Source organism: Pseudophryne corroboree, chromosome 1 (genome assembly GCF_028390025.1).
Source record: "Pseudophryne corroboree isolate aPseCor3 chromosome 1, aPseCor3.hap2, whole genome shotgun sequence".
In the NCBI taxonomy this organism is placed as follows: domain Eukaryota; kingdom Metazoa; phylum Chordata; class Amphibia; order Anura; family Myobatrachidae; genus Pseudophryne; species Pseudophryne corroboree.
In genome coordinates this window covers 406,980,998-406,999,628 of record NC_086444.1, presented here as the reverse complement: position 1 = coordinate 406,999,628, position 18,631 = coordinate 406,980,998, and the positions used below count along the sequence as shown (strand labels likewise).

Sequence of the window (18,631 nt, the reverse complement as noted above, 5' to 3'; positions counted from 1 at the left end):
TCTCTCTGCACATGTTAAATCTGCCTCCCCTGCAGTGCACATGGTTTTGCCCAACTGCTAACAAAATTCCTGCTGCGATCAACTTGGAATTACCCCCTATGTCTGGCCAATGAGAATGGGGAGAGGAGAGGGGAAGAACTGCATAATCTGGTCCTGCTGAAGGTGCTTCTGGATCACAGTATCAAAAAAAGATCCCTGTGCAGATGCTGCTTCTAGAACTGTCTGACTTGTTAATTAATGAATGACTCATCACACATCTTGGCTGTGTGATGGGTAATTCATTCACATCAGTCTCTGTCCAGCGCAAGCAGCTTGCGCTGTGCTTTGTGAGTGTAATGATTAACTCTGCTGGCAACCAGGCCCACTCAGCTGTCAGGGCCTGGCACTCCAGTCCCAGCAGTCCCCACCCCTGATGGCAGCTCTACATACAGTAGTTTTTACATCCCTTCAGATCTGACAAATCTACAATTAGTTGATGTAGACTTGAAGCTAATTATTATATGACCAGTAATAAACTGAAAACTGCTTTAGAGCATTTCAGTCACTTGAATGGGACTTCCTCTGACAGTTAAGGTCCATACACACTTAACGATATAATGAGCGACGTCGCTCATTTTCTCCCTCCTTGAGCGACGTCGCTCATTTTATCGTCAAGTGTGTATGCCTCCAGCGCCGACCGATGCGCGGCCCCGCGGGTCGGCAACGATCGTCGCTGTCGGTAGGGCATGCATGAAGGATGTGGACTGTCGTCCACAACCTTCATGCAGGGCTGGCGGGGGCGTGACGTCACTGAGCGATATGAGCGGTCATATCGCTCACTGCGTACAGGCGGCCGCCGACCGGCCGGCCCGGGAGGGGGAGACGTTAGACGATGTCGCTCACAGAGCGACATCGTCTAATGTGTATGGGCCTTTAGGTTGAGCGTAATTGTTTATATACAGCCTGTATAGAGCTGATGTGAGAACTGGTAACGATGTCATATATACGTTGATTGCAGGCCTCATCAGGGATGTCCACTATTTCTTTATTTGGGATTGTATTGTAACTTTTTATCACGGTAGATATACAATTTGAAGGCTTCTATCTAGCAAAGATGGAGAAAAAGATGTGCACAGTATGCTGATTAAGTACTGTATTACTATAGCAAATTCCCCAATGTTTTTTTTTTTTTTAACCTTACTAAGGGCCCGTACACACGGTGAGATTCGGGCTATGCCCGATTCTCACTATGCGACAGGGGCTAGGTCGGCACATAGTCAGTATCGCAAGCACTTAATGAGTGTGCTTGCGATACTGACTATGGGGGTAATTCTGAGTTGAACGCAGCAGGAACTTTGTTAGCAGTTGGGCAAAACCATGTGCACTGCAAGTGGGGCAGATGTAACATGTGCAGAGAGATTTAGATTTGGGTGGGTTATTTTGTGTCTGTGCAGGGTAAATACTGGCTGCTTTTTTTTTACACTGCAATTTAGATTGCAGATTGAACACACCACACCCAAATCTAACTCTCTCTGCACGTTATATCTGCAGTGCACATGGTTTTGCCCAATTGCTAACAAACTTGCTGCTGCGATCAACTCAGAATTACCCCCTATGTGTGATTTTGGCTAAGTGTCCGTTTTGACTATCTCTTCTATAGAGATAGTCAAAATTGACTTGCCTGCATAGTCTATCTATTCTTGCGATGCCGACCGTACGGGACCGCGCATCGAATCGGGATCGCAAGGTGACTTTCACCTTGCGATCTGCACTTACTTTTCTTACGATTTTGACTATATAGTCAGAATCGAAAGAAAAAATCTCACCGTGTGTACACACCCTATGAGTGACAAATCTATTTGGAAAATTCTGTGGGTTAGTAAGTAGAGACAACATTCAGTCCCAGTGGATGTGGGAAACACTCTATCCATGATAGCTTGTTTGGGAAAATATATAAACACTTAAGTATTAATATTGGGTTAATTACTGCAGATTTCATCAAATACAGATATTACAGCTGTTACACATTACATAAAACAAACCTATAACCATTTGGACAACAGTAATTTTAGTGTTTAAACTGTTTAATTAACCAAGCTAAGCTAGAGCCTCTGAAATAGTTCTTAATAATACAGTACATGGTGTAAATGTATTATTACACAAGTAACATGGGTTGTCTCAGCTCCATTTCAGCCATTCCACCTTACAGAACAGATTTCAATGGCTGTACTGGCTCATCATACATGCTCGAGTCACATTATTATGACCACAGCTAATAGACAAAGTAACTGCCATGTGCAGCACGGACAGCAGGCTGGACTGTCGTTTTCCACACACGCCTGGTAGCCCCAGGTTCAATTTGACAGTGATCTGCTCCATTGTAGCATGTCTTGCGCACCTTCATAGCCGACGTTTACCTCTCACATCAATGGCACGTGGTGCTCTGCAGTTTCCACGCCAGTTATTCGCAATGGTGCCATTTGTCCAGTCACGATACACCTTCACCACAGCAGGACATGAACACTTCACATACTGCGCTGTTTCAAAAATCCTGCGACCCTTGCCCCGAAAGCCAATAATCAACCGTTTTTTGCAACTTTGATACAACGCCCTGTTTACCCATGACAGCAGCGAGTGATATGTGTGCTGATGGCCTATACCACACCTTATATACCCACCACGCTAGTGTATTCATAAAAATATAAAAAAGACTAATAAATTAAAAATAAGAATATAGAATACTTAGCACTGGGGTTAGGGTTATATTGTGCATAATAAAGGTGTATTAAATTGTCCTACAATAATGGGTAATTAAAATATCCAAATGCTTAAGAATAAATTGTTTATAACGTTTTACACCATTTCATTATTTAAACTGTAAAAGTCAAATTACTTTCTAACAAATATTTAAAATGCCCGCTCTAATATATACTGTGGACGCCTGCGCATCTTATTACCATGTGCTATGAATGTGCGCTATACATCGCAAAACACTACATCCCATAAGAGAAAACAATACACCCACACATTATCTGAGTTCTAAAGCTCATTGATGTATATATTTGTTATTAAAAGGATATGTATTCAATATATCACAATGTACAATATATATATATATATATATATATATATATATATATATATATATATATATAGTTACATGGTTACAATTTACACAGTAAGCAGTTATTACAAACTAATTCAAATACATACACGGCCAGCAATACATCACCATCTCCCTCAATGCACTTTATAATCGCTCCAGTTCCTCCATCTTTAGCTGTGTCTCAACACCAGTTAACATCAGCAAAATATTACCAACACTCCATCTCGCTCAGGACCCAGGGGAAAAACAGGGACTTCTGTGTGTGTGTGTGTGTGTGTGTGTGTGTGTGTGTGTGTGTGTGTGTTCAGCAATACACTGAGTCTGTTGAGAGTATACAGATCTCTTATTATTAGTCTAAGGGAGGGAACTTTCTCATTCATGATGAGTCATTGGTCAGTTCATATGCAAGCCTTGAAGACATCAAAAGGGCTGGCCTCTGGTTTCCTGTCCACATGCTTTAAATGGAATGTCCTTTGTTGTCCGTTGAATTGTGGCTTCATATTCATACATTCAATCATATCTACTCATGGCAATGTGCTACAACCTAATCACAGGCGCCAAATTACACATTAATCTGGTTACTTTGACACCAAGCATGACATGTCCATCTTGCTCCGCTCCAATAATACACATACATGACGTTACTCCATTATATAATTTAAAACCTTATGATGTCTGGTGCTTGATATGTTTAAATGTATGTGCTGTATGAAATATGTGTTGAATCTATCTCTGTGGCATGTCTGTGTAAATGCGTATGTTACCATATATTGCTGTGCTCGCTGCGCGTATTTGCAAGCATAGCGACTTTATAATGTGTGGAGTCTGTATGTTCTCTTTATGTAATATTTTTGACTTCGACAAAACATATACCTGTATAACTTAAAGAGCTACTTATTTCTATTGGTACTACTTTTTCTGGTAACCAGGGTGCTATCTGGTTTGTTTTGCAGCTGCTACAGGGACTATAGGTGAATTGTTAAATCATTATTTTAGAAGTGACTGATAGCTAGCGCTTACAGGGCTTTCTTTATTGTTATATACACAATTGAATATGCACCTTACTGTTAGGGATCCCGAGGAGTAGAACAGCGTTTGATCTAGTCCAGAGGTTCTCAAACTCGGTCCTCAGGACCCCACACAGTACATGTTTTGTAGGTAACCCAGTAGGTGCACAGGTGTATTAATTACTCGCTGACACATTTTTAAAGGTCCACATGTGGAGCTCATTATTTCAATTGTGATTCTGTGGGGAGACCTGCAAAACGTGCACTGTGTGGGGTCCTGGAGACAGAGTTTGAGAACCTGTGATCTAGTCCATTCTTAACAATATTTGTTTTGGAGCAATCATGTATTAAATGAAGTAGAAAGGAATTATCATGCACTAGGGGGGTAATTCAGACTGGATTGCTCTACAATCTGAATCCCTTTGTGGAGTGCGCATGTGCACTGCGCGTGCACACCCCAGGAGCCCAGTGAGATGCCGACGGCATTGGAACACCGTGGGCGGGGGGGGTCGTGCATGATCTAGACTACTGCATGTTGACAGGCCATTTATGTCAAAGTGTTCAATATGTTGACACTGCCATCATTTTGACATGTATGATACATGTATGATACTTGAGATTTCTCTATCGTCCTAGTGGATGCTGGGGTTCCTGAAAGGACCATGGGGAATAGCGGCTCCGCAGGAGACAGGGCACAAAAAGTAAAGCTTTTTCCGATCAGGTGGTGTGCACTGGCTCCTCCCCCTATGACCCTCCTCCAGACTCCAGTTAGATTTTTGTGCCCGGCCGAGAAGGGTGCAATCTAGGTGGCTCTCCTAAAGAGCTGCTTAGAGAAAGTTTAGCTAGGTTTTTTATTTTACAGTGATTCCTGCTGGCAACAGGATCACTGCAGCGAGGGACTGAGGGGAGAAGGAGTCAACTCACCTGCGTGCAGGATGGATTGGTTTCTTGGCTACTGGACATCAAGCTCCAGAGGGACGATCACAGGTACAGCCTGGATGGTCACCGGAGCCACGCCGCCGGCCCCCTTGCAGATGCTGAAATCAGAAGAGGTCCAGAATCGGCGGCTGAAGACTCCTGCAGTCTTCTAAAGGTAGCGCACAGCACTGCAGCTGTGCGCCATTTTCCTCTCAGCACACTTCACACGGCAGTCACTGAGGGTGCAGGGCGCTGGGAGGGGGGCGCCCTGGGAGGCAAATGAGTACCTATAAAGGCTAAAAATACCTCACATATAGCCCTAGAGGCTATATGGAGATATTTAACCCCTGCCTAATTTTTCTAAATAGCGGGAGACGAGCCCGCCGGAAAAGGGGCGGGGCCTATCTCCTCAGCACACGGCGCCATTTCCTCTCACAGCTCCGCTGGTCAGGACGGCTCCCAAGTCTCTCCCCTGCACTGCACTACAGAAACAGGGTAAAACAGAGAGGGGGGGGCACATTTATGGCGATATTTTGATATAACAAAGCAGCTATAAGGGAGCACTTATTATAAGGCTATCCCTGATATATATATAGCGCTTTTGGTGTGTGCTGGCAAACTCTCCCTCTGTCTCCCCAAAGGGCTAGTGGGTCCTGTCTTCGTTAGGAGCATTCCCTGTGTGTCTGCTGTGTGTCGGTACGTGTGTGTCGACATGTATGAGGACGATATTGGTGTGGAGGCGGAGCAATTGCCAAATATGAGGATGTCACCCCCTAGGGAGTCGACACCAGAATGGATGCCTTTATTTATGGAACTACGGGATAGTGTCAACACGCTAAAGCAGTCGTTTGACGACATGAGACGGCCGGACAATCAATTAGTGCCTGTCCAGGCGACTCAAACACCGTCAGGGGCTGTGAAACGCCCTTTGCCTCAGTCGGTCGACACAGACCCAGACACAGGCGATGACTCCAGTGGTGACGGTGACGAATCAACCGTATTTTCCAGTAGGGCCACACGTTATATGATTTTGGCAATGAAGGAGGCGTTACATTTAGCTGATACTACAGGTACCACTAAACAGGGTATTATGTGGGGTATGAAAAAACTACCTATAGTTTTTCCTGAATCAGAAGAACTAAATGACGTGTGTAATGAAGCGTGGGTTGCCCCTGATAAAAAGCTGATAATTTCAAAGAAATTATTGGCATTATACCCTTTCCCGCCAGAGGTTAGGGAGCGCTGGGAAACACCTCCTAGGGTGGACAAGGCGCTAACACGCTTATCTAAACAAGTGGCGTTACCCTCTCCTGAGACGGCCGCACTTAAAGATCCATCAGATAGGAGGATGGAAAATATCCAAAAAAGTATATACACACATGCAGGTGTTATACTACGACCAGCTGTAGCAACTGCCTGGATGGGCAGTGCGGGGGTAGTTTGGTCAGAATCCCTGATTGAAAATATTGATACCCTGGACAGGGACAATATTTTACTGTCGTTAGAACAAATAAAGGATGCATTTCTTTATATGCGTGATGCACAGAGGGATATATGCACACTGGCATCACGGGTAAGTGCTATGTCCATTTCGGCCAGAAGAGCTTTATGGACGCGACAGTGGACAGGCGATGCGGATTCAAAACGGCATATGGAAGTTTTGCCGTATAAAGGGGAGGAGTTATTTGGAGTCGGTCTATCAGATTTGGTGGCCACGGCTACAGCCGGGAAATCCACCTTTCTACCTCAAGTCACTCCCCAACAGAAAAAGGCACCGACTTTTCAACCGCAGCCCTTTCGTTCCTTTAAAAATAAGAGAGCAAAGGGCTATTCATATCTGCCACGAGGCAAAGGTCGAGGGAAGAGACAGCAACACGCAGCTCCTTCCCAGGATCAGAAGCCCTCCCCGGCTTCTACAAAAGCCTCAGCATGACGCTGGGGCTTCTCAAGCGGACTCGGGGACCGTGGGGGGTCGTCTCAAAAATTACAGCGCGCAGTGGGCTCACTCGCAAGTAGATCCCTGGATCCTGCAGATAATATCTCAGGGATACAGGTTGGAATTAGAGACAGATCCACCTCGCCGTTTCCTGAAGTCTGCTTTACCAACGTCCCCCTCCGAAAGGGAGACGGTGTTGGAAGCCATTCACAAGCTGTACTCTCAGCAGGTGATAGTCAAGGTACCTCTTCTGCAACAAGGGAAGGGGTATTATTCCACTCTTTTTGTGGTACCGAAGCCGGATGGCTCGGTAAGGCCTATTCTAAATCTGAAGTCCTTGAACCTGTACATAAAGAAGTTCAAGTTCAAAATGGAGTCACTCAGAGCAGTGATAGCGAACCTGGAAGAGGGGGACTTTATGGTATCCTTGGACATCAAGGATGCGTATCTCCACGTTCCAATTTACCCCTCACACCAGGGGTACCTCAGGTTCGTTGTACAAAACTGTCACTATCAGTTTCAGACGCTGCCGTTCGGATTGTCCACGGCACCTCGGATCTTTACAAAGGTAATGGCCGAGATGATGATTCTTCTTCGAAGAAAAGGCGTATTAATTATCCCATACTTGGACGATCTCCTAATAAGGGCGAGGTCCAGAGAACAGCTAGAGATGGGATTAGCACTGTCTCAGGAAGTGCTAAAACAGCACGGGTGGATTCTGAATATTCCAAAATCCCAGTTAATGCCGACAACTCGTCTGCTGTTCCTAGGGATGATTCTGGACACGGTTCAGAAAAAGGTTTTTCTCCCGGAGGAAAAAGCCAAGGAGTTATCCGAGCTTGTCAGGAACCTCCTAAAACCAGGAAAGGTGTCTGTACATCAATGCACAAGAGTCCTGGGAAAAATGGTGGCTTCTTACGAAGAAATTCCATTCGGCAGATTCCACGCAAGAATTTTCCAAAGGGATCTGTTGAACAAATGGTCAGGGTCGCATCTTCAGATGCACCTGCGGATAACCCTGTCTCCAAGGACAAGGGTGTCTCTTCTGTGGTGGTTGCAGAGTGCTCATCTATTGGAGGGCCGCAGATTCGGCATACAGGATTGGATCCTGGTGACCACGGACGCCAGCCTGAGAGGCTGGGGAGCAGTCACACAAGGAAGAAACTTCCAGGGAGTATGGACGAGCCTGGAAACGTCTCTTCACATAAACATTCTGGAACTAAGAGCAATATACAATGCTCTAAGCCAGGCAGAACCTCTGCTTCAGGGAAAACCGGTGTTGATCCAGTCGGACAACATCACGGCAGTCGCCCATGTGAACAGACAGGGCGGCACAAGAAGCAGGAGTGCAATGGCAGAAGCTGCAAGGATTCTTCGCTGGGCAGAGAATCATGTGATAGCACTGTCAGCAGTGTTCATCCCGGGAGTGGACAACTGGGAAGCAGACTTCCTCAGCAGACACGATCTTCACCCGGGAGAGTGGGGACTTCATCCAGAAGTCTTCCACATGCTGGTAACCCGTTGGGAAAGACCAATGGTGGACATGATGGCGTCTCGCCTCAACAAAAAACTGGACAGGTATTGCGCCAGGTCAAGAGATCCGCAGGCAATAGCTGTGGACGCGCTGGTAACGCCTTGGGTGTACCAGTCGGTGTATGTGTTTCCTCCTCTGCCTCTCATACCAAAAGTATTGAGAATTATACGGCAAAGAGGCGTAAGAACGATACTAGTGGTTCCGGATTGGCCAAGAAGGACTTGGTACCCGGAACTTCAAGAGATGATCACGGAAGATCCGTGGCCTCTACCTCTAAGGAGGGACTTGCTTCAGCAGGGTCCCTGTCTGTTTCAAGACTTACCGCGGCTGCGTTTGACGGCATGGCGGTTGAACGCCGGATCCTAAAGGAAAAAGGCATGCCGGAAGAAGTCATTCCTACTTTGATTAAAGCAAGGAAGGAAGTAACCGTGCAACATTATCACCGAATTTGGCGAAAATATGTTGCGTGGTGCGAAGATCGGAGTGCTCCGACGGAGGAATTTCAACTGGGTCGATTCCTACATTTCCTGCAATCAGGATTGTCAATGGGTCTCAAATTGGGATCTATTAAGCTTCAAATTTCGGCCCTGTCGATTTTCTTTCAAAAAGAATTGGCTTCAGTCCCTGAAGTCCAGACCTTTGTTAAGGGAGTGCTGCATATACAGCCTCCTGTGGTGCCTCCAGTGGCACCGTGGGATCTCAATGTGGTTTTGGATTTCCTAAAATCTCATTGGTTTGAACCACTAAAAAAGGTGGATTTGAAATATCTCACATGGAAAGTGACCATGCTTATAGCCCTGGCTTCTGCCAGGAGAGTGTCAGAATTGGCAGCTTTATCTTACAAAAGCCCATATCTGATTTTCCATTCGGACAGGGCAGAACTGCGGACTCGTCCGCATTTTCTCCCTAAGGTGGTGTCAGCATTTCATCTGAACCAGCCTATTGTAGTGCCTGCGGCTACAAGTGACTTGGAGGACTCCAAGTTACTGGACGTTGTCAGAGCATTAAAAATATATATTGCAAGGACAGCTGGAGTCAGAAAATCTGACTCGTTGTTTATATTGTATGCACCCAACAAGATGGGTGCTCCTGCGTCTAAGCAGACGATTGCTCGTTGGATCTGTAGCACAATCCAACTTGCACATTCTGTGGCAGGCCTGCCACAGCCTAAATCTGTAAAGGCCCACTCCACAAGGAAGGTGGGCTCATCTTGGGCGGCTGCCCGAGGGGTCTCGGCATTACAACTTTGCCGAGCAGCTACGTGGTCAGGGGAGAACACGTTTGTAAAATTTTACAAATTTGATACTCTGGCTAAGGAGGACCTGGAGTTCTCTCATTCGGTGCTGCAGAGTCATCCGCACTCTCCCGCCCGTTTGGGAGCTTTGGTATAATCCCCATGGTCCTTTCAGGAACCCCAGCATCCACTAGGACGATAGAGAAAATAAGATTTTACTTACCGATAAATCTATTTCTCGGAGTCCGTAGTGGATGCTGGGCGCCCATCCCAAGTGCGGATTATCTGCATAAATTGTACATAGTTATTGTTAACTAATTCGGGTTATTGTTGAAGGAAGCCATCTTTCAGAGGCTCCGCTGTTATCATACTGTTAACTGGGTTTAGATCACAAGTTGTACGGTGTGATTGGTGTGGCTGGTATGAGTCTTACCCGGGATTCAAAATCCTCCCTTATTGTGTACGCTCGTCCGGGCACAGTACCTAACTGGAGTCTGGAGGAGGGTCATAGGGGGAGGAGCCAGTGCACACCACCTGATCGGAAAAAGCTTTACTTTTTGTGCCCTGTCTCCTGCGGAGCCGCTATTCCCCATGGTCCTTTCAGGAACCCCAGCATCCACTACGGACTCCGAGAAATAGATTTATCGGTAAGTAAAATCTTATTTTTGATAATATATACATGTCCTATGTTGACAGTTTGCATATGTTGACATGTTACAATTAGACATTTTATTGTTGACATAATGGCTGTCTATATTGTGAATGTAGACATGCTGGCTTCCTCCCCATGCATCCATCTTTGTTGTGATCTTTTTTTTTTTTGTCTTTCTAGGATTAGTGCCTGGGTTGATGAATTTGGGAAATACTTGTTTTATGAATTCCTTGTTGCAAAGTTTATCTGCCTGCCCTTCTTTTATTCGCTGGTTGGAGGAATTCACATCACAGTACCAACTTGAACAGAAAGACTTAGTGCATCGATATCTGTCTGTTACACTGCTGCAGCTTTTAAAAGGTAATAATGAACCAGTTCTGTATGGGATATAAATACAATCTTTTACATAAAAAAAAAAAAAAATACAGTATCCCACCTTTTTCACTGCACATTTGAAGGATAGTCCTAACTGGTATTAAAGACAACTAAGGGTTTTATTAAAGGGATTTTTTTCTTTTAATTTCTTTGTTGACTGGGATGATTTCTTGGTTATTTGGTATAGATTGCAGTAGATTTAGTAATATCACAGTGTAGTTGTATGTATTTGAATACAATATATACGCATCACATCTCATAATTATCTTGAAAAATTGACTTTAAAGCAGACTAATTCTGGTGAAGAAATCAGTTTGTTTGAAGAAGCTGATAAATACCAATTTACAACCCTGTCACCTCCTCATTAATCACTCACTTCCTCCCTGACCCACTTCAACATAGCTTTCCCTTTCTCCACTACGCTGAAACAATTCTTGCGGGTAAATGTAATAAGGTCCAAGTTTGCAGGAGGTCCAAGATTTTGGAAGAGAATGCACATACTTTTAAAGCGACAATAATTTTCAAGGCAAAACCCTTTTCTGTATCCACTCCTGACTTCAATCCCCCCTTTGTTACCTTACCTGGGTTTCCCAAGGATCTGTTTCTGGCTCTCTACTCTTCCTCTACTCCTCCTTCCTTGGTGATCTCAAGAAATATATTGGCTTCCAGTATCACCTGTATTCCGATGAAACCCAAATGTATCTCTCCTCTCTTTACCTCTGCGCCTTCCTGTCTACTGTTTCCAGTTGTCTTTCTGACATCTCAGCCTGAATGTCTTAGTGCTTTCTGAAATTCAAAGGGGGGATTTCAGATGTTTGAAAAGTCAGTTGGGTGTCTGTTATTTCTTGTCTATTAGATAGGAAAAAAACAGACACCGAACTGACTTTTCAAACATTTGAATTCCCCCCAAAATGTCTAAAACTGAAAACATGGTCTCCCTCTTTGTGTTTTACTTCCTAACACTACACTACTGCCTCACTGTTCCCTGCCTCACTGTTCCCTGAGCCCATGTTAGTGAGCAGTGACCTACGTCATGTGGGTATAACTAATCACTGATGCTCGCTGTCTTGTCAATAACTAGATCTGCAATTCTATATTTAGTTTGTACTCTATCAACTTGTTAATTTGTTTATTGTAAAAATTATATTATGGAATTGTATATTTATTGCTGTATATGCGTTGTTTAGTTTGTTCTCTGCTCAATCTCTATATGGCGCCGTGGACCATTTATGGCACCTTACAAATAACAGATGTCGATATTTTATCATGCCAGTTGCTGAGCTGAGCCCAAGTTGTTTGGTTTACCTTCTACACTTTTCTATAAATTTGCTTAAAGTGACCACCATTTACTACAACTTCACCCCAAATATTTAAGGACAAATATCGCCTGGTGTGTAACCAGTTTAGGCCTGATCACAGATTTCAGGTGTCCTGTAGAAATGACTACATAACTACATAACATACAGTACTGTGGAAAATATGATGCAAAGTAAGAATGCTTTCAAAAATAGAAGTGTTAATAGTTTATTTTTTCAATTAACAAAATGAACAGAAGAGAAATCTAAATCAAACCAATATTTGGTGTGACCACCCTTTTCCTTCAAAACAGCATCAGTTCTTCTAGCTACACTTGCACACAGTTTTTAAATGGACTCTGCAGGGAGGTTGTTCCAGACATCTTGGAGAACTAACCACAGATCTTCTGTGGATGTATGCTTGCTCAAATCTTTCTGTCTCTTCATGTAATCCCAGGCAGACTTGATGATGTTGTGATCTGGATTCTGTGGGAGCCATATTACTTCTAGGACTCCTTGTTCTTCTTTACACTGAAGATAGTTCTTCTTAATGACATTGGCTGTATGTTTGGGGTTGTTGTCCTGCTGCAGAATAGATTTAGAGCCAATCAGACGGCTCACTGATGGTATTGCATGATGGATAAGTACCTGCCTGTATTTCTCAGCATATTTGCGCTCATTGAAGGACGTTGTTCTCCCCTTCCTCTTTTTCTGTACTCCTGGCCTGCCCTTTAGGGCTTTGTTAGATAAATATTAATGTTCCCACATAGCCAAAGGGGTGTGGAGGGGGAGGAACTTTGAACTTTTTTGCTAGTAAATTTAGAGTGCCCAAGCGCCTATTGTCAAACTATATACCTTCTGTAATCCACTGTTCTCTAATACTGTAGTTATTGTTTCCTGCTCATATATATATATTTTATTTTTTTAGATTATATTTCCATTACAGTTATGTAATTTTTGTTACTTTAGCATTATCTATTCAGGAAGCTGCAGAAGATGAGGTGCTAGATGCAAGTCTCCTTCTAGATGTCCTCAGAACATACAAGTGGCAGATCTCTTCTTTCGAAGAACAGGTTAGTAAGTGTGCTTTTGTCATAGTTGCAGCCGCTGCTTGAAATGTGCTACATTTGATCCGATAATCTGTGTTCTAAATTTAAATTTAGAACACAACGTTATTTCTTTTTCATCCACTAGGGGTCACTGGAGTACTCTTGGGATATGGACGGCGTAGCAGAAACAAAGGCACTGAATATTTAAATTTAGAACTCTCCACCCCTCCATATCCCAGAGTACCTCAGTGTACGAACCCAGTGTTTTTTCTGTGCTCAAAGCACTAACATCGGCTTGTGGGATTCCCACACTTGGTGGAAGATTTTATAAATTTTTCATTTTGACTTTTTAATTTTTAATTTTTGCACTTATCACATCCCTTCCCAGTTTCTGTAAAAACATGGGTCCGGGATAGTGCCGCTGCACGGAGGCAGCGCATGGCGTGTCGGTCCTCACAAAGAGCACCCTCACAGCCACACGCAGCTCACACCTGCTGGAAAGGCTGGACGGAGCTTACTGAAGAAGCCCCGTCATAGCCCTCACTACATGCGGCACGACGAGCAAGGTATGGTGGGGTGTCAGGGCGGTCAGCTCACGCTGCCGCCCTGCTGTGTGGGGAAAGTGCTCCTTTACCGATGGCCCGCCGCTGATTACATACACCCGCCGCTGCTTACAGGTGCCGCCGCTGATTATCCAGCCACCGCTGTACGAGGCCGCCCGAGCCAGCCGCTCTACACTGCCGCTATCTAGGGGGACACAGCTCGGAGCGGCCGCACGTCACTCAGAGACACCGGCCGCTCTTCCGGCGCTGATTACCCGGCCACCGCAGCCCGCCGCTGATTACCCGGCCACTGCTGTACGAGAAACACTGCTCGGAGCGGCCGCACGTCACTCAGACACGCCGCCGCTCTTCCGGACCGCAGCTCCCCGGCGCTATACACAGCGCTCCCCTGCTTCCGCTAGGCTCCCTGCACCCGCTCCCGTCCGCTGCAGGTATAGGGGGGAGAAGCTACCTCACAAGCAGCGCAGCTGCAGGGGGGGTGAGGGGGAGTAAATGCCCATAGCAGCAGCACCATATAGCAAGGCTGCATGGGTTAAGAAGTCATAGGCTGTTCAGCTTTTTAAACAGGCAGTTAGTTATAGGCTATCAGTGTCATAACCTAAACTATGTTTCTAACTGTAATCTGTTAAGGCTGCCATATAATGTTAATACAAAATTCACTGCAGGCAGTGTTTATATTAACTGGAAGGCTAGCTGAAGGCATGTATTGTAAACTGCATGTATTTTACTGTATACTAGACCTGTGATTATCACTGTATAATAGTCTATTAAGCCTATATTACCTGTATAATAGGCTATTAAGCCTATATTAACACTGCAGCAGGTATTGTAACCTGTCCTGTGAATTGCAGTGTAAGCATGGCATGGGGGCCATTTTAATCATTCCTGTTTCTTCCAGTTTATAATTCCAGAACATTCCGGCCATACACCTCTACTCCACAAGGAGGCGCAGGGGTGTTAGTGGGAATTTTGGTTCAGGTTTCACATAAGTTAGCCATGTAAACTGTATTTCGACATAAATATATAGATATATATATTACACATGTGCAGGTCTGCCCTTTGCTTATTGTGTTGTCTGTATGTATAACTCCAACACAGACTAAAAACAATAAATGACCAGTAGGTCAATGTCTCAAATTTACAGAGACTAAGGAGACTCTTACATCTAATCCGTCGAATTTAATAAACAATGAGTTTCTTATTTAGAATATCTGACTAAGATTTAAGTCTATTTACCCGTTTCCACATCTAAATGGGAGAATCCGCCATTGCTGAATTTGTCAGTGCAAACATTATAAAGACCCAACATACATTTGGGTCATTAGGATTTATCGTTAATAAGAAGCTGCAGAGTATCTCTGTAAAGCTTCTGCTGACGTCTGTTACCTCGATTCTCGTTTTTTATCAGCACGACAAGGCCAGAAGTTGTTTGGTACTATATTTGATATTCAGGGGAAGCCTGTTCATTCCCAGACCTATGTTAAGCATTGGCAATTCAAAATGACTCCGTTCGACAGAAGCGGTAAGATCGGAGTCTCCGAAGTTACTCCGCCAGCTCTAATGGAGGAGTCTCAGACTTTCCAAAGGTCCAGCTTCCTTTTGGGTGTTAATTTAACTGGTCTTATCATTTAATACAGAATGACAAATTCTATGTCAGACCTCACAGCAATAACTACTCGTGAGAAGGGTACATTAGACCAGCAGCCAGATAGTAGGGGGTTTGGCCAACCACCTATGGATTCAAATAAAAGTACCAAAATCCTATTTTCTCTGGCTTCTTTATGATGCACTCCTGCTTGAGGAGCTGACACTCTTATTAATCAAACTGCGCAGACAGCAAGCTGAGCTGAGCAGTATTCGGGAGCACACGCTAACGCAACTCCTGCATCTAAAGCAGTCCTGCAGCCAAAAGGTCAGCAATGCATCATATAAATTGCCTCCTCCGGTATCAAAACGGAAATTCTTTGGTCCGGTGTTTAAAGTCTTTAGACTTCAGTCTTTTCAAGGCTGTGGTACAAAAACAGTCACGACTTGTAACGCCAGGGCGCTAAAGTCAACAAGCCAGCGGCTTGACGGCCTCTTAGGCCATCTCGAATTTCCAATTGTGGAAGCGCGCCTTTACACGTTACATTTGCCGGGTTACCAGACAGCCAATCATGGATGTATCCACTATTTAAAGGTTAAGGACAAGACTGCCTCTGTCGGACGCAATTAGGCGTTTTGGCAGGTTGGAATTCAGTCTCTGCTGGTTTTCAGCTGTTTTTATTTCCAGGCCTGGTACACCAACAGACTCAGGGTTACTTATTCCCCTCTGTTTGGGGTACAAAAGCCGGAGGGCTCCATCGCAGTCTCAATCAGCAAGTCACTTACTACAGATTGAAAATGAATTTCTGCGGTTAGTATTTGCATATTTGGAGCCACAAGATTGCAAAATTGCGCTTGATTTTCCAAATGCGTATTTACCCATTCCGGTTTGGTCACTGCATCACAGGTTCTTGCGTTTTGCAACACGCCACAACCACTAACCGTTTCAGGTTCTACCGTTTGGCCTCTTGTCAGCGCCTCGGGTATTCACAAAAGTGATGTTGGTGATAATAGCTCATCTTAGAGTCCTGGCAGTAACAATCGTTCCATACTTAGACGATCTGCTCATAAGAACTCTGTCTCAACAGAGGTTCCTCTTACTTGCGCTGCTAACGTACACCACGGTTGCAGTGTCAAGTTCAAACGACTTCAATTCCTAGGTATAATTTATAGATAGGGTAAATCAAACAGATTTTCCTACTACACCAGAACCATCTAGTACAATTAGTGCAAACGCCACGCACACTAGCGGTACATTGGGTGTTCGCCTATTAGGAACAATTATGTGTTTTCGAAGCGTTTTAATTCGCTGGGTTTCACTCGCATTTTCCCACAGGGGGGCGAGGGTGTCTATACTCTGGCCGAGGGTTTCAGAGTTTAAGGAGTTGTAGTTAAAAAAGATCAGCGACAGGGGTTCGAAAACGGATCACGACAGATTGCTGTCTATAAATGTCCTGGAACTCCGTGCAATTTACAATGCACTACATGTTTGTTTTCAGTCTGTCCAAGTGCAGTCAAACAACGCAACGGCAGTTGCATACAGCCGCATGGCAATGCGGGAGGTAACTCGCATCCTCAATTGCCCAGAACACCATAAGGTGATGTTGTCGACAGGGTTCTTTCCTGGAGTGACATCTGTTAGACAGATGATCTCACCCGTCGGGATTTTCATCCAGAAAACTGGCCATTAAATCCAGAGGTGTGTCACATGTGGTCCACAGGTGGGGTTACCCTCAGGTGTACATGATAGCATTTCGCCACAATTACAAATATGTGTACAGAACGACAGATCACAAGGGCAGTGGCGGTGGAGGTTCTCACATTCGCGTGGTAGTACAGCCTTGTGTATTTGGCTCCACCGTTTTCCGCTGCTCTCTCCGTTGCTAAAACGGATCATAAGACAGTTCGTCACAGTCATACTAGTGAGATCTCATGGGCTTCGGAAAGCTTGCTTCTCGAAGCTCCAAGGAATACTTGCACACGATCTTGGCTTGCTCATAATACGTCCAACCTGTTACAACAGGGACCGTTCTTTTACCCCTATTTACCTAGGTACCGCGGCTGCGGTTAACGGGGTGGGGGGTTCAGATTGCCATCTTAAGAAAAGAAATAGGGCATTACAGTATCGGTTATACCATCCATGTTACGAGCTAGGAGCCGCTTACGGCAGCTCATTAATAAAAAAATTTGGTGTGCCTATATAGGTGGTGAGGATCGGAAGTTTCCGACATCATCTTTCCAGTTACCCGTATTCTGTTATTTTACAGACGGGGTGGAATGGAGAACTGCGTTTATCTGCACTGAGGGTGCAGGTATCTGTGTGGTCAAGTTATTTTCAAAGACGTTTGAATCTATTGCATCGGTACACACCTTTCTACAAGGTGTCATCAAAGGGCAGCCTCCATTTATCCTACCTACAGCGCCAGGCGACTTTGAGGTTGGGTTCAGATTTTCTTACAGTTTCATATTTTGAACCCTTACAACAAATTGGGATTAAGTTTCTCACTTGGAAAACGTTGTCTTCTAGCCTTAGCTTCGGCAAGGGTTTTGTTTTCATATTTCGGTGCCTTGTATTCCAAGCCACCGTATTTCAGTTTTCTCATAACAAAGCAGAAATTCGGACGAATTCCGACTTCTTATTCTTCACATCAATACACCAACAGTGGTTCTTGTGTTGACAGCACATTCTAGAATTCTGAATGTGGTACACGCATTACGCGTCTATATGTCCCGAACGTCTACAGTACGTAATACGGATACGTTGGTTGTTCTCTATGATGCTGCCAACTGGGGTTAGCCAGTTTCTCAGCAGAAATTATCCAGTGGGATAAAAATGACTACAAGTCAGGCTTACTTTAAGGCTAGGTTACAATAGCCTACGTCACTAATAGCTCATTCCACAGGTTCTGTGGGAATGTCAAGACCAGCTGGTCGTGGAGCGTCTACGACGCGGCTACATAGCCTTCAGTGCACACGTTTGTGCACGTTTACACGTTATGAAACGGTTGCGGCATCAGCATCTAGCTTTGGCCGCCTACTGTTACAAGTGTCAAACAGCTCTCCCGCCCACGAGGGAAGCTTTGGTACGTCCCAAGAGTACTCCAGTGACCCCTAGTGGATGAAAAAGAAAATAGGATTTTGGTACTTACCAGGTAAATCCTTTTCTTTGAATCCATAGGGGGCACTGGACGCCCACCCAGAGCAGTTTTACCTGGGTTGTTTTAAGCTCAGAGGAGCTTAGGGTAACACGTTTTACCTGGTTTGTATTAAGCTCAAAGGAGCTTATGGTAACACATTTTCACCGATTGGTTCAAACTATAAAGGTCTGTCGGTTATGCTGTCAACTGTTTAGTTGACATTAACGTTATGGGTCAACTTTGTTGTTGTCCGTTATGTTAT

General features: G+C 44.6%; 1 protein-coding gene across 3 annotated transcripts in view; it reads left to right on the top strand.

The window, feature by feature from the left end:
* Nucleotides 1-18,631, top strand: part of USP30 (ubiquitin specific peptidase 30) — a 206,043-nt gene that overhangs the window by 56,336 nt on the left and 131,076 nt on the right. For all 3 annotated transcript variants that reach the window (XM_063913254.1, XM_063913256.1, XM_063913255.1), the window contains exons 3-4: nt 10,547-10,726; nt 13,006-13,109. In XM_063913254.1, the coding sequence (XP_063769324.1) occupies nt 10,547-10,726; nt 13,006-13,109 (284 nt within the window). The remainder of the gene's footprint in view (nt 1-10,546; nt 10,727-13,005; nt 13,110-18,631) is intronic.